The sequence below is a fragment of the Lycium barbarum genome, chromosome 10 (assembly GCF_019175385.1).
Source record: "Lycium barbarum isolate Lr01 chromosome 10, ASM1917538v2, whole genome shotgun sequence".
NCBI lineage: Eukaryota > Viridiplantae > Streptophyta > Magnoliopsida > Solanales > Solanaceae > Lycium > Lycium barbarum.
In genome coordinates this window covers 30,784,412-30,806,019 of record NC_083346.1, presented here as the reverse complement: position 1 = coordinate 30,806,019, position 21,608 = coordinate 30,784,412, and the positions used below count along the sequence as shown (strand labels likewise).

General features: G+C 37.4%; 1 protein-coding gene and 1 pseudogene across 2 annotated transcripts; one reads left to right on the top strand and one right to left on the bottom strand.

Annotated features, from left to right (window-relative positions):
• Positions 1-553: 553 nt before the first annotated feature.
• On the top strand, positions 554-21,471 carry LOC132614173 (asparagine synthetase [glutamine-hydrolyzing] 2). 2 transcript variants are annotated; one of them, XR_009572199.1, is made up of 15 exons: positions 554-774; positions 2,251-2,389; positions 5,064-5,159; positions 5,352-5,493; positions 15,653-15,748; positions 16,610-16,704; positions 17,937-18,098; positions 18,913-18,993; positions 19,096-19,317; positions 19,397-19,531; positions 20,291-20,371; positions 20,644-20,730; positions 20,825-20,932; positions 21,111-21,329; positions 21,420-21,471. XR_009572199.1 is itself a non-coding variant. In XM_060328557.1 (14 exons), the coding sequence occupies exons 1-14, from the start codon at positions 695-697 to the stop codon at positions 21,273-21,275; spliced, it is 1,689 nt and encodes a 562-aa protein (XP_060184540.1). In that variant the 5' UTR covers positions 555-694; the 3' UTR covers positions 21,276-21,371. The 2 variants fall into 2 exon arrangements, 1 of the variants encoding a protein (XP_060184540.1); XM_060328557.1 differs by lacking the exon at positions 21,420-21,471 and having other exon boundaries at positions 555-774; positions 21,111-21,371.
• Positions 9,383-15,543, bottom strand: LOC132615135 (DNA (cytosine-5)-methyltransferase CMT3-like; annotated as a pseudogene).
• Positions 21,472-21,608: the final 137 nt, after the last annotated feature.

Genomic DNA, 21,608 nt, shown 5'->3' with positions numbered 1-21,608 from the left:
CTTCTTAAAACTTATGATTTAAAATCAAAATAAATTATTTTAAATAAAAAATATATTTTAGGTAAACTAAAATATGTCACACAAATTAGGATGAAGGAAATATTCATTCTGTCTCAATTTATGTAGCACACTCCTATTTAGTCTGTCCCGAAAAGAATGTCACATTTATATAATTAGAAACAACTTAGCTTTGAAATTTTCCTTTTACCATTGATGAAATGATTTATAGCCGTATAAATGTGTAAGGTTTGTTTTCAACCACAAATTTGACAGAGAGTTTAGGGGAAATTTTCAAAAATATGCAGCTTTTGAAAAATTTACGCCACGAAGCTCAATATATAATATTATACAACATTATACCTGGGGCAAAAGCATTATACATAATGTGTCTACCTCGTAAAAAGTGTATAATAATATATAAAAGGTATGGGCTACGTGGTGGAAATATTTTTCAAAAATAGACACGGAGTGTAATTTTGTCCGGAGGCGCAGATCCTAAATGGGACCCGTCTAAGCGAATCTTAATCATCGCTTAAACCCTAATTAAAGTTGGAATCTTTCCAAAACTGGTCAGAGAAATTAACGGCTCTGATTAATTTAAACTCAACATATATATATATATTAAACAACCTCTTTCCTATCATTTCGTTGTAACCAGTAATCACTTTTCTTCATTTCAAAAGAGAGAAAAAAAATGTGTGGAATACTTGCTGTTTTTGGTTGCATTGATAATTCTCAGGCTAAACGTTCAAGAATCATCGAACTTTCTAGAAGGTTTTGTATATTTTGTTTGTTTTTCCGTTATTTGTTTTGAATTTAATACCACATTGGGTGTTGTGTTGGCAGTTTTCATGTCTACATATACACATTGTATGGATGTGTTATAGATTTAGTATTCGTGGATTTGTTGGTCTTAGATTTGTTTTTGTTATAGTTGTTGTTTTCTTTTTTCTCTTTTGAGTCTCAAATGTATTATATTTGATTTCCTTGACAAAAGTTACACTTCTTTCCAATTTATGTGACACAGTTCGGATTTCGAGAGTGAAACTTCACTGTGAATTCGGAAATACAATCTTTAAGTTTTTGAAAAAATAATTTACGTATTATAAACTACATAAAAAGTACTATAAGTTACAATAATTAACAATTTAAAATATTTAAAGGGCATACGAATAAATCGCGATAAATTTTTTTCTTGTTTGACTCTCGAAAAGTGAAAAGTGTCACGTAAATTGGGACAAAGGGAATAACATTTTTTGCTTGTTGGGTTATGAGTGTTAGTTATTGAATTGCGTTAAAAAACTTGGATCAAATATTAGAATACTAAAGAATCATCTTTGAAAATGGAAGTTGTCACTAATGCCTGGAAAACCAGCTACATATTTTTAGTCAGAAGACAGATTTACCAGATTATGTCACTGTGAAATTGGTGGGGATGTTGGTTAAGGCATGATATGCTCTGCTATTAGGTTACTGAACAGATGATAACATGTGAGGCTTTTCCCCCAAAAAGTAGCTTTGAAGGACTTTCATCTTAGTTAATAGATGGAAGAAAATCTAGTCTGCTTTGAGGCACATGGTACCAAAAGGTTTCTTTTCTTCTTTGGTGTTGTTTCTCACGAAATGAGAGATTTAATAACTAATACAATAGGATGTAATTAACTTTCTCAGCTCTTCCTGCTTTTCTGAGAGTTTTCAATACTTGAGAACTGTTTACAGGTGATATTTTCCCCTAAATAACATATACTTTTCCATTCAGAATGACTTCCTATACGAGACTTAAGTTTACTCTTGTGTCTGAATTAAGCATCTTATTAACAGCTTTTGGAGACTTCATACTTCAAAGAAGTAGAACTTGGAGGGACTTCACCGTTCTCTTGCTGTGTGTCATATACATTTTTTTTTTCTCACAAGGGACATTGTTCCAATCTTGAGGACAATCATGTAAAACATCTCAATCTTGAGGACAATCATGTAAACCATCTCATTCATTTTGTAGCCATGATGCTAATGCTGATCCACAATGTCTTTAGTATCCCATCTTTCAACTCCCAATTCTAATATTATAAATTGCGTACTTCGTCGCTTCTCTTAATTGATCTTGGGTTGGGCTCTGAATACAATTCTCTGGGCTTTTCGAGTTTGATGAGCATTAATTATTACTACTGTCTCATATTCTACGTTGTAGTAGACAGGATTTTTATTACATGAAATCTTCCTAACCTGTCTTTTATGTGATGTTAATTGTAGGTTGCGCCACAGAGGACCTGATTGGAGTGGATTGCATACCCATGATGACTGTTATCTTGCTCATCAACGGTTGGCAATAGTGGACCCAACTTCTGGAGATCAGCCACTGTATAATGAGGACAAGACCATTATTGTTGCGGTAGGAAAATATTTACTGTATAATACTTAAATACTTCAATATTATAGCAGTAAATGGACTTTGGACAAAGTTTGTGTCTTTTGATCTTCTATAGTACACACTTTTCTTTTAGGGTAAATTTTCTCTACTTTACAGTGACTCCTGTAAAACAAAGGATTTGTGATTCAAAACTTTTAGTTCTTTATTTTAGCAACATCTGTGGTAAAGACAAGTAACCAGGCAATTGACTAGGTGAACATAGAGAATTTACCGTTATCATTATTTACTCTCAGTTTATTGAAACATCTGCGGGTCATGTAGCAGTACAACTTGTCTATGCAACACAAGTTAAATCCCATTCCCCTGAGTTTCACTTTCCTGACTTGTTTTATACTTTGAGGTTGTGCAATGCCCAAAATGAATTGCTTTTCCAATTTGTGATCTTTAAAATGTTGATGTGAAGGTCTAGGCGGTATTTTGATCAACTTATCAGCAATGTATTAGATACAGAGCACAAACTTGTTTGCGTGCCTAACTTGATCTTTTTAAAGAGTTGATGCAATGAATGGAAATATTAACTAGCAAACATAATGGGATACTGGATATAGAAAATGGATGAAGGAATTGAGGCGAAAAACCTTTTCTTCTTTTCCTGCTGAAGTGGTTATTAAGAGCATTATGAAGGAAAAAGGTGATAAGCTTTAAGGGTAGTGTTGCTGCATAACTATCATGCTTTCACTCAGTTATTAGTTTAGCTTATGAATTCTTTCAAGAAAGCAGCTCCTTTTTATCTGCTGTTTGTTTTATGTCTTTCATACCCTCAAAATTTGTTATGGGTTTTAAATATTCCTAGGACGAACGCTATGGCCCTGTGCCCTTGTAAAATTCAAGTCATTTGAGAAAAATGATCAATTAGCTGAACAGTGGTAAGCAAAATTTCTTCCTGCTAGCAACTTATCTTCGTATATGAGGTGAAGCCACACAATCTAACATAGTATTAGACAAAAAAAATTGTTTTTGACAGAGCGGATGGAAATCTTGGGTTTGAGCTGCACTCTCCTTTCATAATACGATACCCTATCTTCTATAAGTAAATCAGATTCATACAGAATGAATAATTCTCTCCTCGCAGCCATATATTACTCCTCCATTCCATAATATGGAGAATTATTTCCTTATTAGTCCATCCCAAAAACAATGATACCTTCTATATTTGGAAACAATTGAATTTGATCTTCACCATTTAACTCTTAAAGACATGCTATTATAGCCACAAGATCTCATGTTTAAGACCACAAGTTCAAAAAAGTCTTTTCTTTCTTTGACTTGCTACTATAGCCACAAAAACCTCATGTTTAAGACCATAAGTCCAAAAAAGTCTTTCTTTATTTCTTAAACACCGCGCCCATTCAAATCGTGCGACATATATTGAAACGCAAATTAGTAGCATAACACTAAAAATTGTGCTTTTGCAAAATTTGTTAAGGTGAGCGATTTTTTTTAATAAGTGTCCGTTGAAGTGGGGTGATTAAGTAATAAATTGTGTGAGTTTTGTTTAAAAGAACGTAAACAATTGTGTGAGCTTCTCACATTGTCAGGATTATGCCAACTCATCTATTGAACTTTTTGAAGCACATTCTTCTTTTGTAAAAGCTTTTGGTCTCTTCCTGAAAGCTGCTGCTTCTCCAAATTACATCCCCTGTATTTTTCCTTTGTGCTTTATATCAACCGGGATGAATCTGGCCTTCGTTTTTCCAAATTGTGGTTGCGTTACCTTTTAATTAAAAAACAAAAGCCATTAACACAAATTTGAGGGTCAACTTTAGGAGAGATATGTAGCATTATCAGAGAATGTGGTTAAACAACATTTAAACATTGGCACTATCCAATCTGATATGACACTATTGCTATTTAGAAACCTCAATAGTTATTTCTTTTGACTACAAAATTCTCAATATTTCTTGAATACTTTCTCTATTTGTGCTTTATAGTGCATTCATGCAGTATCTAAATAGGTAATTTGTTTAAGTGGAGAAGGATAGAGGGGTGGGCTCATTATTTTTTTTAATTGTTATGGGCCGGGCTCATTATTTACTTATTTGGAACTGTTCACCACTGGCTCTTGGGGATTCTTCAGTTATAAAAAAGGGTAATTTATTTTTATTGGATCATCAATTACTGAAGCAACACACAAACTTAGATGGTTTGATCTTTGTAGTTCAAATGGTATCATTTGTGTTAGGATACAGGAATGATGTGCATGATTGCATTTTTTGGGTTGAAATTCAAAAGATAAATGTGCAGGCAAAAAGCTTGCAGAAGATATAATTCTGTCATTTGCTGAGGATTGGGTCTCTTTTGTTGAGAATCATATTTAGGTGAAGATTCTCTCCTTTTGGTATACGGCTTGTATACGGGGATTTCCCCATTTGTTAATAAACTATTTACCTTATCAAAAAAAAAAAAAAGTCTGTCATTTGCATTAACTGTATGATAAAGTGCTAGTGGTGGTATGAGTATTTTTATGATGCGTTATTTTTATTTTTGGTGTTCTAGATAAGTTTCCCTGTCAAATAGCTAAAAACTAATATACACACTTTTCAGGAGCCTTCTTTGTCTGGATAACCTTCTTCCATAGCTTGATTTTGACAAATCTTTCTTCCATAAGATTGATATCTGCTCCTTTTGCTTTTAGGTTAACGGGGAGATCTATAACCATATGGAATTACGGGAAAAACTGAAGTCCCATCAATTTCGAACTGGCAGTGACTGTGAAGTTATTGCCCATCTTGTAAGTACTTTAAGAATATAGTTAGATAAATATACATGACTTCTCAGTTTCTGCTGGTTGAATGATTTCAAAATACCAAGACTTAAAAAAGTTCTCATCTTTAGAGGAAAACATGAACTCTAGTAAGAAATAAGGTTTCCTGTCATAATTTCTATCTTACTGTATATGTACTGTGGGATATACCTTTGGCAGTATGAAGAATATGGAGAAAACTTCGTCGACATGTTGGATGGGATGTTCTCTTTTGTTCTTCTTGACACCCGCGATAAAAGTTACATCGCTGCTCGGGATGCCATTGGCATTACACCCCTTTATATGGGGTGGGGCCTTGATGGTATGTAGCTTTTTTGTATAATTTTTCTTTGGCATATTACCCTTTCGATAAATTGTCTGTTAGTTATGTGAACTTTGTTGTTTCCTCGTGATTTTGCCTACTATAATTCTTATTTATGCTGTCTCACAAACAAATGATGTATAATAGGACACTATCATATATGTAGTTCTTGCTAAAGTGATGAACACTGTAACAAGAACATCTATATTTGCTAGTTTAACCCAACCTTCAGCGAGTCTATCACTCCAGCAACTAATACGTACAGTGTGTGAAGCAACATTAACTTATGTGAAGTCCCTTTGTTGTTTCCTTGTGATTTTTCCTACTATAATTCTTATTTATGCTGTCTCACAAACAAATGATGTATAATAGGACACTCTCATATATGTAGTTCTTGCCAGAGTGATGAACACTGTAACAAGAACATCTATATTTGCTAGTTTAACCCAAACTTCAGCGAGTCTATCACTCCAGCGACTAAAACGTACATCATGTGAAGCAACATTAACTTAACCCTAGCTATACAACGATGTGAGGTACGACTAAGGAACTCCAACCATCAGTTATAAGAGAAATGGCTAGCAAGATATTGGTGTTTGTTTTAAAGTCCTATAAGAAGGCAGCAGCGTTGCCGGCTTAATCACCTGATGGAAAATGTCAGTACATAAATCTGGTTTAGAGCATTTTTAATTTGGAGAAACAGAGAAGAGAAAAAATTGTTAAGTCATGTGTCAGTTTGCTAAATAAAAGGGATCAACAGATGTGATATTCGATTTTGGAAACTATAGGCTAAGAATTTTTTTGTTTTGGGTGGAGCTTTGAGCTTGGGGGACACCTTATTCCTTTTCTAACTGTCATAGAGTTGGAAATAGATTGTATTCTTTGGAGGGAATTGCTATAGATGAAAAAGGGCTACCTACTATTTGATTGTTGGCATTCAGGATGGGTTGTCTAAAGCTGAGGAGGAAGAAAAGGATTTGAGTGGTGAGGACAGTAGGCTTTCTTGGCCATCCATGTTGCCTGGACTTGTTTCTTTAATTGTGATATTTGTGGAGGATTCTTGAAATTGATCCTGGCCAAGGATATATATCGGATAAGATCATTGTGAAGGACCGAAGGAAGGTGACGAGCTAAGTTTTGTTAGAAGATAAATAGTTCTATTATGGCTTTCGCCAAAGATGGGAATGTTAGCCCAAATTCCAGTCATCGTCGTTTTCAGGTAAACAAAACTAAGGCTCGGATTACAGAAATTTATCGTTGTTTCAAATAAAGTAAGGTGAAGTTGTTTGCGGTCATTGCTTGAGAAGGAACCAGGGGCAGAATCCAGACACATCTGCTGCTAACAGATAAAGTTTGCAAAATTTAACACCAAAGTTAGCGCGGGCCTGGTTCAAATTTTGAACTGGTCCAAAACAGGTTAAAAAGTGTAGGGCCTCATTTTGGTCCACAAAAGGGTCGCTCAACAAAAACGTGGCAAAGAGTGAAGGTGAAATTCAAACAATTGAACAAACTAAGCTTTAAAAAACAGTTAATAATTTGAATTGAAAAGGAAGAGTGAGCCTATGGAAAGAGCCTCAAACCCAAAAACGATTAGATGTTCAATTGAACATGTCTTGTAATGCATGTAGCAAAATCAAGTTAGCTCTGATATTCAAGAAAGATCAGAAGAAAAACTTCATTGGACCAAACACATCAAGCGAATTCTAATAATGGAAAGGAGATGAGAGGAAGATGTAATGCTGCATGATGGGTGAATAAGACACTCTCTTCTAAAGTTCACCTTCCCTGATCTTTACAACCTCATTATGGATGTTGGGAAGTCAGTGCTTTGGTGCTGGAACTATGGCAACTTGAATTTGAAATTCAGAATGCAATGTTTTGATGAGATACCAAGATTGACCATATTGCTGCATGACTCGAAGGTTGTGACTCTTACGGTTGAACATCTTGATTCTCTTATTTGGAAGGTGCAAAGACAAGGGATTTTCTATGTAAAATCCTGTTACACATGGTCGAACAGGGAAAACAACTTTTTCCAAACTGGCTCTGAAGGAAAATATGGAAAACCAAAGCCCTTACAAAGTGACTCGTGAAGCTTGCCTTACTGAGAGCAATCTCTAAAGAAGGGGCATAGTTATGAGCAGCATATGCTATCAGGTAATTAACATGACGAGAAGGAAGCCACCTCTTTATACACTGCCGGATAGGTTAGCAATTTCTGGCATCTCTCTCAGTTATAATTAAACTGAATTGGGTCATGCCTAACTTTGTGAAAGATTTACTGCTATGTTGGAGCCTTAACGGAAGAAACAACAAACTCAAGAAAATCTAGAAAACGATCCCTGCCTGTGTATGTTGGGTACTATGGAGAGAAAGAAGATCTAGGTGTTTCGAGTGTAAAGCAACTTTTGAGAATATAATTAAGTAAATAAAAGTGTGCTCTCTCTGACAACTTAAACATTTAGATGAGATGATTACACTCTTCAATATGGTATCAAGGCAGGCAGAAGTCCTGGGTTTGAGTCTTTTTGCCACTCATTATCTAAAAGAATTTCCATGCACTTGGACCGTGAAAAGAATCAGGTCCTCATTTGAGGAGACATGTTGAGAATACAATTAAGTAAATAAAAGGCATAATACATAAACAGGCCCTTAAACTTGGCCTCAGCTGGCAAGTATGCCCTTTAACTTTGGGTATGCACAAGTAAGCACCTCAACTTGTCTAAAGTTGAACATATGAACACAAATGCTGACGTGGCACTGATGTGGCACATAAATTTTGGAGGGCCACGTCATTGGCATGTCATTGCCACGTCAGCATTTGTGTTTATTTGTTCGACTTTATACAAGTTGAGGTGCCTAGTTGTGCACACCCAAAGTTGGAGGGCATACTTGCCAGCAGAGACCAAGTTTAAGGGTCTGTTTATGTATTATGCCTAAATAAAAGTGTGCTCTTTCTAACCACTTAAGCTTTTAGATGATATAGATTGCACTTTTTTAATAATGGTAACATTTCATTAAAAGAACAGCACAAAGTTAGTGCTGGTAAAGGAAAACAGAATACAATCTCCAGAATATCAAAATATGAAATCCCTTACAACAAAACCTATAGGGATTCTATGATATCAAGCATGGAGTCAGGACTTCCTTATCACCAAAAAGGAAAAAGTAATATATAGTTCAATTTTATTCTCTAGATGGAGTTCCTTTTGTCCTCAGAACACCTGAAGTTCCTTTCCATCCAGACTGTCCACCATAGGTGTGCTGGAATCTTTTGCCACTATTTCTTCTGATTAACACCACCAACTACTCCACCCCAACATCTCAGAAGTTCAACTGATACCTTTGGCATAACCCAGTTCATATTAACAGTACTCGGGAACGTGTGCCATAATTGAGAAGTAACAACACAGTGTAGGAATAGATGTGAATATCTTTTTTCACATAGATAGCATCTGGAGATCAGCCGGTAACCCCTCCTTAAAGTCTTGTCTATCCCCTAGCCATACAAAACATAGCACCTTAGAAGGTGCATTTATTTTTCAGATCTGTTTTCAGGCCCATCCTCTGTCATCCTGGCTGTTGCCCATCAGAATTCTGTAGGCTGAATTAACTGTAAACATCCTGGTATTTGACCCTTTCCATACCAATGAATCATCATAATCCGTGAAGCCTTGCACCTGATGCAGTTGACTTAACAATTTAGCAACTCTATCCACACCTTTTTTTTCTTCAAACAATTGCATTCAGTTGCATTCATTTACGCCAATCTGAATATAGCAATAAATGATACATGCAAGAACTCAATTCCTTTTCCAACTTCTCCATTGGCCTAATTTAGCAACTTAAAAAATATAATGCAGAACTTCCATTGCAACAACTGCTTGAAGTAAACTAATGAATGATTGAAATTGGAATGATCGGCCCCAAATTCTTCCAAGGGGTGAATAGCTTGTGTGATGGTCAGATAATTAGAGTTTATCTAGAGACTCCTCATTGGAGACCAGTTCTTGTAGACATGGAAAATTAAGTGGCAATGACAGTAACGGTTTCTGTCCGGACAATCATTTCAATGCCAATGCTAAAGAATACCCTAAACTAATTGTTTGTACCTTTCTTTTATTGGTCCCGTAAATTTGTAGTAGTCAGGGAGACCTTGCAACCGTGCATTTTCATGGATAGTAAGCACTCTATCCTGCAGTGGATGTCATATGACCTGATTGTGGGGCTCTGCTCTTGTAACAACTGTTGAAACAATTTCGTCACACCATAAACGACCAAATGGCCTTGGTGAAGTTCCACGAACAAAACTCATCGCATATTTGGGGACCAAAGGCTTTCCCCAAGTAAGTTTTACTTTTTCCACATTGGGATCCCATTCAACAACATTGTCAGCACCAACACAAACCCCGGGCAAGTCCTTGAAGTTTGCACCCTATTGCTTGGGAATTTGACATGCACGTTGATTGTCATCTTCATTTAACTGAAGAGCCCGATGATCATACAAAAGAGTAGTCAATGCACCACCCCTCCTTGATCTTATGAAACCTTGAAAGTCATACTTGGGCTCATCAATATATGGCATTTTGTCCCTTGGCTCATTATTTTCAACGGGAGGAGGATCTGAGGGTGCATCGTCAAGAAAAAAGTTTCTTTGGCTTGACCTGTAGGCCCTCTTCATATTCTACTGCATTTAATCAGATTCTGTGGGAATGCCACCCCTCAGAACAACATTATGTGTGGGCAACAGATATTGTGAAGTCCATAATTGTGGAGCACCCTAGCTACCATCACTCCCACCATGCTTGGTAGTTAATTCCAACAAGTCTGCTCAATGCCTATCTTCCGAGGAAACCATGTGCAAACCTGACCAAGTCCACCACATTTTTCATTAACACGAACCTTGGATTCAAGAACTCCTCAATTCTCATGAATACTTCAAGCTGTTTATTTTTCGGCTGTTGTAATGGATTCTTTGAGTTCCTAAAACGATTAAATACACTTATGCCTTGGCAAGGAGGGCCCCTATATATGACGTCTACTTTCTGGGTAATAGCAAAACACTTGCTTTGAAGCCCTTGGTCACAAAGTCCTTTATTTTCTTTTTGCCAACCATCTAAGCTCTCTATTGGCTCCCAAGTGTCTTCATCATGGCCATAACCTTTCCAACGTACCTTAAAGTATTCTATTGGCAACCATTTTGCCCCTTGGCTTATTATTTTCCACGGGAGGAGGATATGAGAGTGTATCCTCAAGAAAAAGTTGATATGAGAGTGTATCCTCAAGAAAAAGTTCTTTTTTTGTCTTGACCTTCAGACCCTCTTCGTATTCTACTGCATTTAATCAAATTCCCCTCACAACAATATTATGTGTGGGCAACGGACATTGTGGAAATTTCTCTGAAGGAAGAGCACCCCACATGAAGACACACATACAAAATTATGGAGGTCCATACACCCTAACTACCACCATTCCCATCCGTGCTTGGTAGTTCATTCCAATAAGTCAACTTAATGCATATCTTCCGAGGAAACCATGTGCAACTGACCAAGTCCACCACATTTTCCATTAACATGGACCTAGGTTTCAAGAACTTCTCAATGCCCATGAATACTTCAAGCTGTTTATTTTTCAGATCTTGTAATGGATTCTTTGAGTTCCCAAAATGATTAAATCCACTTATGCCTTGCGAAGGATGGCCCCCATATATGACGCCTACTTCCACGGGTAATGGCACAACACTTGCTTTGAAGCCCTTAGTCAAAAAGTCCTTTATTTCTTTTGCCAACCATCTAAGCCCCCTATTGGCTCCCAAGTGTCTTCATCAGGGCCATAACCTTTCCACGTACCTTAAAGTATTTTATTGGCAACCATTTCGTCCCTTGGCTCATTATTTCCACAGGAGGAGGATCTGAGAGTGCATCCTCAAGATTTTTTTTTTCTTTAGCTTGACCTTCAGGCCCTCTTCGTATTCTACTGCATTTAATCAAATTCTATGGGATTACCACCCCTCACAACAACATTATGTGTGGGCAACAAATATTGTGACAATTTCTCTGAAGGAAGAGCACCCCACATGAAGACACGCATACAAAATTGTGGAAGTCCGTACACCCAGTAACAATCATTCCCATCCATGCTTGGTAGTTCATTCCAACAAGTCAACTCAATGCATATCTTCTGAGGAAACCATGTGCAAATTTGGCCACGTCCACTACATTTTTCATTAACAAGAACCTTGGTTTTGAGAACTCCACAATGCCCATGAATACTTTAAGCTTTTTATTTTTTCGATCTTGTACTGGATTCTTTGAGTTCCTAAAACAATTAAATTCACTTATGCCTTGCCAAGGATGGCCCCCATATATCACGTCTACTTCCCCAGGTAATGGCAAAACACGTGCTTTGAAGTCCTTCATCACAAAGTCCTTTATTTTCTTTTAGTAACCATTGAAGCCCTCTATTGGCCCCCAAGTGTCTCCATCAGGCCATAACCCTTCCAACGTTCAAGTGTTCTATTGGCAACCATTTCATCCATTGGCTCATTATTTTCCACGGGAGGAAGATCTGAGTGTGCATCCTAAAAACAATTTCTTTCTTTAGCTTGACCTTCAGGCCCTCTTCATACTCTACTGCATTTAATCAAATTCATTGGGAATGGCACCCCTCACAACAATATTATGTGTGGGAAACGACTATTGTGGTAATTTCTCTGAAGGAAGAGCACCCCACACGAAGACACACATACAAAATTGTGAAAGTCCATACATCGCCGCTACCATCAGGCCCATCCATGCTTGGTAGTTTATTCTAACAAGTTTGCTCAATGCATATCTTTCGCAGAAACCATGTGCAAACCTGACCAAGTCCACCGCATTTCGAGCTGTTTATTTTTCGGATCTTGTAATGGATTCGCTGAGTTCCTAAAATGATTAAATCCGCTTATGCCCTGGTATTTGGGCCCCATATGTGACGTCTACTTCCCCAGGTAATGGCAAAACACTTGCTTTGAAGCCCTTGGTAAGCAAAGTCCTTTATTTTCTACTGGCAACCATCGAAGCCCTCTATTGGCTCCCAAATGTCTTCATCAGGGCCATAACCCTTCCAATGTACCTAAAAGTATTCTATAGGCAACCATTTTGTCTCTTGGCTCTTTATTTTCTGCGGGACGAGGATCTGAGAGTGCATCCTCACTAAAAAGTTCTTTCTTTAGCTTGGCCTTCAGGCTCTCCTCTTATTCTACTACATTTAATCAAACTCTTTGAGAATGGCACCACTCACACCAACCTTATATGTGAGCAACGGATATTGTGGCAATTTCTCTTTTGGAAGAGCACCCCACATGAAGACATGCATACAAAATTGTGGAAGTCCATACACCCGAGGCACCATAATTCCCATCCTTGCTTGGTACTTCATTCCAACAAGTTTGCTCAATACATATCTTCTGAGGAAACCATGTGCAAACCTGACCAAGTCCACCACATTTTCCATTGACACGAACCTTGATTTCAAGAACTCCTCAATGCCCATGAATACTTCTAAGTTGTTTATTTTTTGGATCTTGTAATGGATTTTTTAGGTACCTATATTCTTTAGCTTGACCTTCAGGCCATTTTCATATACTTTTGCATGTAATCAAATTATGTGGGAATGCCACCCCTCGCAACAATATTATGTGCGGGCAACGGATATTGTGGCAATTTCTCTGAAGGAAGAGCACCCCACATGAAGGCACGCATACAAAATTGTGGAAGTCCATACACCCCTCCTACCATCATTCTCGTCCATGTTTGGTAGTTCATTCCTACAAGTCTGCTCAATGCATATCTTCCGAGGAAACCATGTGCAAATTTCTCCAAGTCCACCACATTTTCCATTAACACGAACCTTGATTTCAAGAACTCCTCAATGCCCATAAATACTTCAAGCTGTTTATTTTTCCAATCTTGTAATGGATTCTTTGAGTTCCTAAAACGATTAAATCAACTTATGCCTTGCCAAGGAGGGCCCCCATATATGACGTCTGCTTCCCAGGTAATGGAAAAACACTTGTTTTGAAGCCCGTGGTCACAAAGTCCTTTATTTTCTTTTGGCAAACTTCGAAGCCCTCTATTGGCTCCCAAGTGTCTTCATTAGGGTCATAACCCTTCCAATGTTCCTTAAAGTATTCTATTGGCAACCATTTCGTTCCTTGGCTCATCAGTGCATCATCAAGAAAAGTTCTTTCTTTAGCTTGACCTTCAGGCCCTCTTACTCTACTGCATTTAATCAAATTCTGTGGGAATACCACCCATCACAACAACATTATATGTGGGCAATAAATATAGTGGCAATTTCTCCGAAGGAAGAGACACATACAAAATTGTGGAAGTCCTCGCACCCCCGCTACCATCGTTTCCATACGTGCTTGGCAGTTCATTCTAACAAGTCTGCTCAATGCATATCTTCCGAGGAAATCATGTGTAAACCCGACCAAGTTCACCACATTTTCCATTAATACGAACCTTGGTTTCAAGAACTCTTCAATTCCCATGAATACTTCAAGCTGTTTATATTTCGGATCTTGTAATGGATTCTTCGTGTTCCTAAAACGATTAAATCCACTTGTGCCCTGGCAAGTAGGGCTTCATATATGACGTCTAATTCCCCAGGTAATGGCAAAACACTTGCTATGAATCCTTTGGTCACAAAGTCCTTTATTTTCTTTTGGCAACCATCAAAGCCTTCTATTGGCTCCCAAGTGTCTCATCAGGGTCATAACCCTTCCAACGTACCTGAAATTGTTCTATTGGCAACCATTTTGTCTGGATGAGGATATGAGAGTACATCCTCAAGAAAAAAGTTCTTTCTTTAGCTTGACCTTCAGGCTCTCTTTAGATTCTATTGCATTTAATCAAATTCTGTGGGAATGCCACCTCTCAAAACATTATGTGTTGGCAATGGATACCGTGGCAAGAACACCCCACATGAAGACACGCATACAAAATTGTGGAAGTCCATACACCCAAGCTACCATCATTCCCATCCGTGCTTGGTAGTTCATTCTAACTAGTTTGCTCAATGCATATCTTCGGGGGAAACCATGTGCAAACCTGTCCAAGTCCACCACATTTCCATTACCACGAACCTTGGTTTCAAAAACTCATCAATGCCCATGAATACTTCATGCTGTTTATTTTTCTGATCTTTTAATGGATTCTCTGAGTTCCTAAAAACGATTAAATCTACTTATGCCCAGGCAAGGAGGGCCCCCATATATGACGTTTACTTCCCCAGGTAATGGCAAAACACTTGCTTTGAAGCCCTTGGTCAGAAAGTCCTTTATTTTCTTTTGGCAACCATCTAAACGGTCTATTGGCTCCCAAGTGTCTTCATCAGGGCCATAACCCTTCCAACACACCTTAAAGTAAAGGCCAGGCTTCTTTATTTCCTTTGGGTCTCCTTAACAAACTTCTAGAAGCTCTTCCACCTCAAAAATTTCGCCTTCATCGTCACCAGATCCTCATCCTCATCTCCACCATCATTGTCATCTCTTACTTTTAGTGGATGGTTGATTTTATGTGTCCCTTTGATCGTAAATGGTAATGAATGTCAGATGCGCATGTCATTTCATTTTTCTAATAGATGCAGCTCTTCATTCTCTTTATGGTATTACTGTGTTAGTCCTTCCAAGTTTAGTCCATCTTTTTAGTGTGTGTAGCCCATGTATACATTGGACTACACTTTGTATTCATATGGATTGCAAAAGCCTTACTGATTCTGAGTTGCTTCTTAATGCCTTGAGTAGAAAAATGAAGTGTGTTTTTGGTGTTACATATTTCACTTTCAATGGAAAAGGAGATACATAAGGTAGAATGTAGCTGTTTGACTTGGAAGCTTACACATTGAAGTGGACAGATATGTTTGTTTTATTTCGAGTTGTTTTGAGTAGTCAGTCTAAACAACTGCTGATGTACATTCACATTGTTGCCCATATCCATAATTTTATCTTTCCACAATTTGCTTTCAGCTCTTTCTGCATATACAGGAAATAACAAAAGCTTCCATTGGATCATTTAATTTAGTCTTTAGACTGCTTGAGTTTAAAATTTAAACAACTTTGCATATGCATATGCAAGCAATGACTTGAAATAAATATTACTTTTATGTTATGCAGGGTCCATATGGTTTTCCTCAGAGATGAAAGCCTTAAGTGATGATTGTGAGCGATTTGTTAGCTTCCTTCCCGGTCATATTTATTCAAGCAAAAATGGTATGCCCATATGAAGTTCATCTCTATGCTTGTATTTCGTTCATCTTGATAGTTGATCATGTTTCCTGTATGGTCAACAGACTTTTCCTGGTTATTGCATATTTTTTGGACCCTGTTGTAAGCAATCTTAAAACCCTTAATGAAGGTGTAATTAATTATCTCTTGATCAACCATAAGAGTAAGATCTACATGTTATTGTTGGACAAAATTGTTTCTGCCACCTACTTGTGCTGTTAGGAGGTAGCAAGTACCCTGTGAAATTAGTCAAGGTGTGCAAGCTGGTCTGGATACCACAATTATCAAAAAATAATAATAATTGCTTTTCGGGTAATCAATGCAGCTTCAAACTTGAGGAGTCTTTTGGGATTGTGGGGTGCTAGAATGTATTTTTGGTGACATTAATTGACATAAATCCTTTTGTTTTGCACTTATGTACTAGCTAAGCAGATTATATTTTACGTTCGAACCCTCTATGGATTAAAAGAAAATTGTAAGTGCAATGAGTCTCCAATATTTAACTTAAGATAAGATTCTATTTGCCCCAGATAAAAGAAGGTCAGTGTAATGAAACCTCAATCAAAAGGAGCTATTGAGTTTTTAAACTAGAGGAGCCAGTAGATAAAATACCAAATAAATTAGTATTTCCTCTGATTCAAATGACGGGAGTATTATTTATATTAGCTTAAATCATGGAGTATGTGATGGGGGAGCGCAGCATTTCGATTTTTGGATAGACATAAAGTGAACCTCAGTCTTGGTGTGAAGGGAATGTTTAAAATCGTCAGTGCTATCAAAGTCATCCTTCCAAGTGTTTGCTTTCAAGAACTATTCATGCTATGTCTGAATAGATTATATGTGTAGGAGGACTTCGAAGATGGTACAACCCACCATGGTTTTCGGAAACCATTCCTTCTACTCCATACGATCACCTTGTCTTACGGAAGGCTTTTGAGAAGGTCAGTTTATTCGGGATGTTGCTTGTTTCTAAGTTGCATAAAAAATTGCGGTGCCACTATGAGTTGCTCCTTAGACATGTTTTTTTTGCCATAGACTTGATTTTTAATTTGACCATATATAAAGGACATAGACTTGATTTTTGATGAATATCCAGAGCCCCACATTGTGGGATTTCACCGGGTATGTTGTTGTATCCAGATCCCTTCTAGCCCTTTAAACGTCCTAAAGAATAGGCGCCTTTCACTTTGTTCTGTTTTGAACTTCGTCAAAGTCCTTGGGATTCTTTGAGGACACATATCCCCTTGACTAATATCCTTGACGTAGCGCTAATTTTGATTGTCCTCTCGTTCGTAATACTTTCCCCTATAAAAAAACCTTTGTTTGTCAAAAGTAAATGATAAAATGCTAAAGCAAGTTGTTGATAGATGTGGACTGTAGAGTATACATCATTTCTTTTTGACCTTCACGTGCAAATTGTACAACTTTGTGTGAAATGTGTCAATAGCTTTTCCTGGAATTTTCTTTTTATGTACCCACTCTAGTATCTGTCTATTACTACCCATTTAGTACATTAAATGCTACTTCTTTGTACTCCTTTTTAATCTGTCCCAAAAAGAATGTGACCTTTCTATATTTAGAAGCAATTTAACTTTATGAGATGATTTACAGCCACACAAATATCTAAGGCTTATTTTGGACCACAAATTTCAAAGTCTTCCTTTCTTTCTTAAACTCCGTGCCAAGTCAAATGGTGCCACATAAATTGGGACAGAGGGAGTAACTTTCGTTAGTAAACCAAAATAGAGAACGCTGGGAGCAGTTTCACTAAAATAAGAAAGCCATTACAAGCTATGTAATGCGCTAACAAAATAGCCGAGCTATCATTTACAGCTACTATGGTCATGTTGCACCAAAATCTAAGTTAAGATATACAACTGCTTTTGATTTTTGGTAAGGATTATTCTTTGTTCCCAAAAATTTTCTTGTTTATTTCCAGCCAAATTCCACTAAATGGCTGCTGGAACTGTTCCAGAGAGAGTATGAAGCTTTGTGAATACCCTTTCTGTGCCAACCATGAAGGAACTGGAGAGTAGTTCTAGGCATACACACCCTTAGGCCCAACATACTGAAAAAGAAATGCCATTGCTGAAAATAAATTTTACTATGCAGAAACAGGTGGTTGATGCCCGCATTAAGTGCTAATTTTATTCTTTACAATTACTTTTTACAGGCTGTAGTTAAGAGACTCATGACGGATGTACCATTTGGTGTGCTTCTCTCAGGCGGACTGGATTCTTCACTTGTTGCTGCAGTGGCTAACCGTTATTTGGCTGATACAGAAGCTGGTCGACAATGGGGATCACAGTTGCATACGTTTTGTGTGGGCTTGAAGGTGATGATGCTTCCTTACGCGAACTTGCTCTGTTTTGGAAATTGATAGCTTTATTATAACATGGAGGTTCTGGACCCGTTCACCTGTTCCATATACAGGATTGGCAAAGTAATAGCAAAACGGAAATTCTCCAAATGAGATACCAAATGCCTTTGCACGAAATGAATCTTACCATTAGGATTTGTCTATTTCCTTTTGGCCTTGTGGTTAATTCTGATATGACTTTAGTCTATCCTGGATTTCCTTCTCTTGTTGTTTGAGTTTATTTCTCTTGTTGCTGTTGTATCCTTCTTGTTTTCATGTCTTGCTTACTTTGGAGATTGGAAATTTAACTCCGGTTGCAAGGTTTGGTACTATTAACTCGCTTATTTTTTTCATGATCGGTCCTGAAAAGGTGCTACTATCTTGTATATGCGGGATTTTGGAATCTTCTGAGTGTCTATTAAGTATTAACTTTAGAAGATGATCAGAACTGATCACAGTCATTGCTCTAAACTAAACCTACATCTGTTCAAAATTTTCTAATTGCTGCACTTAGATTACCTGTGCTTAACTCTGTCAACACCTCTCATGATGCCAAATTTGGCAGATTTAGTGTACTTAAAACTGTTTAGCTTCCTTATTCAGTAGGTCTGTTATTGTCCACAACCACACAAGATTTAGAGATTTTTCGGAAGCCATTTGGTGTGATTGATGGAGTTCTGAGACGAGCGTTTTATCCATCTTTTTGATATTTGTAGCATATTTTTTCTTTTGTTTTGTTTTATATTTTGCTTTTGTCAATGTAATTTAGGTTGTCTTTCTTTGATTTTAGGGTTCTCCTGATCTGAAAGCTGCCAGAGAGGTGGCAGACTACCTTGGAACTCGCCACCATGAGTTTCACTTTACAGTGCAGGTAACTTTTCCTAAAGAGACATCCTAAGCTGATTTTCCTTCTCAGGAGTATAACTGCTTAAGTTAAAAATTGACTATATACGTGTTTGCATTGCTACATCAGGAAGGAATTGATGCACTAGAGGAAGTCATATATCATGTTGAAACATATGATGTGACCACTATCAGAGCCAGTACACCAATGTTTCTCATGTCTCGGAAGATAAAGTCCTTGGGTGTGAAAATGGTTTTATCTGGTGAAGGTTCTGATGAAATTTTTGGTGGTTATTTATATTTCCATAAGGCACCCAACAAAGAGGAGTTTCACCAAGAAACTTGTAGAAAGGTGGATCACATTATCATTTTTACCAGAATTTTTCTTTGAACTATTTCTAGCTCTGATGGATGCTTTGATGTTAATCCAGATTAAAGCACTTCATCTTTATGATTGCTTGAGGGCCAATAAATCTACTTCTGCTTGGGGTGTTGAAGCTCGTGTACCTTTCTTGGATAAAGAATTTATCAATGTTGCAATGGACATCGATCCAGAATGGAAAATGGTAATTGCTTCCCTCTCAATCCTCTAACCCCACCGAACCACCAAAACAAGATAAACAAAGACCAAGAAAGAAAGAGAGATCCTTTTCTTCCTTCAATGAACATGGGAGTGAAATGACACTTTTGATAAAGATATCAATAAGATTAGCTGCAAGTTATGTAGAAAAACAGTCTTCAGCGTCATGAGAGACCACGGTTCAAATCTCAAGTTAAAAAAAAATGTTAGGTAATTTCTTCTCATATGTTTAATCCTTGGTGGCCAAAGTTACCTATTAACATGAGCTAGTAAGAGGCTGCAGGTACCTGGTGGATTAGTTGAGGTGCACACAAGTTGACCGAAACCACCATTATTCAAAGAGAAAAAGTTCAATTTTGATCCACCATGAATTTATGATGTGTCGACTTTCCTGTGTTTACCTCTAAATAGATGAGAGTGTTTCTGGATCATGATTAAATTTATTTGGCTCTTTTGACGCTCCTGAAGCTATTTCTAAACTCAAGCTTGTTTCAACCTATGTTAGGTCTAGAGAATTTCTGCCAAACAAAAAATGGAAGTTATACTCAAGTATTTTTTTCTCCATATTACAAGTTCAGTGTTACTTGAATGGGTCTGATATATGGAATTGGATATAACTTCATACCCATAACCTCATTACGATGTTGCTGATCTCTATCTGTGCATCTAGTATGATCCTACAACTTAATGTATCTCTGTACAGTGACTAAAATATGCTGAAAAAACTCTTCTTGAAACATTACAGATCAGACCTGATCTTGGAAGAATAGAAAAGTGGGTTGTACGCAATGCTTTTGACGATGATCAGAATCCTTATCTGCCAAAGGTTTGTTAGTTTTCTTCTATCAGGCCCAAAAAACTTGCATAAACAGGCAAGCAGACCCCAAGTACATAGTGTACACTTATGCACAGATGTGCGAGATGCGTATTGTATGCGTCACATATAAGGGCATTATATGTACAAATTCCACCTTACATATATATATTCATGTAAAACATATGCATGTGTTAATCGTGTATATATATCAGTTCAAGCTCTAAATGACGATGAAAGGACATTATGATCAAGTTGTTGAGCCTCGTCTGTTTTTCTTTTAGCATATTTTGTATAGGCAGAAGGAACAGTTCAGTGATGGAGTTGGCTACAGTTGGATTGATGGTTTGAAAGATCACGCAAACAGTCTGGTGAGCTTTTTTGTTCTTTTCTCTTCCTTCCTCTTCCATTCTTTCTCCCTTCCTTTTGTGCTATTATTGAACACATCTTGTATATTTGGTCCAGGTTTCTGATTCTATGTTAGTGAACGCAAATTTCGTTTACCCGCATAACACACCCACAACAAAGGAAGGGTACTACTACAGAACTATTTTTGAGCGATATTTCCCCAAGGTGGGTGTTTCATATTTTCTTTTCCTTGTTATTCATGTCCAATTTATGATACATTGTCCCAAATAATCTTTTCTTTTTCTGCTTTCTTTCCCATATTCGTTAGGCCATTAACATGCTTGCTTCTATCTTGATATTTATTGACAAGGTTTATCATATATTTAACTGTTATTTGGAGCAGAATGCTGCAAGGGAGACGGTTCCAGGTGGTCCAAGTGTGGCATGCAGCACTGCAAAAGCAGTAGAATGGGATGCAGCTTGGTCCAAGAATCTAGATCCTTCTGGTCGAGCTGCTCTCGGTGTTCATGCAGCTGCTTATGAGGATAAAGCTGCAGTAGCTGTTTGATTGTATATCTTCATTCACAGCTTGAAGTTCATCCTGGTGTAACATATTCAAAAGGTGACTTGTTCCAACTGTCAATTTATTTAACATCTTTCACGAGTTTGAATGCCTTGGTGTTTTTCCCTTATGTTTCTTTTCTGGTTGTAGATGCTCTTTTTCACAGTTTACTTGAGAAGAAATATGCATGACTTGTGAAAAATGTCTTGGGCATGACATGGCGACAAATTCATCATGCATTGAATGATCCAAGGTCGTAAATCACTATAGCTACTATGAGATCTCCAGAAAGCATAGCCAATCTCATGCTCAAATAAACAAAGGGTATTTGGTACTTTA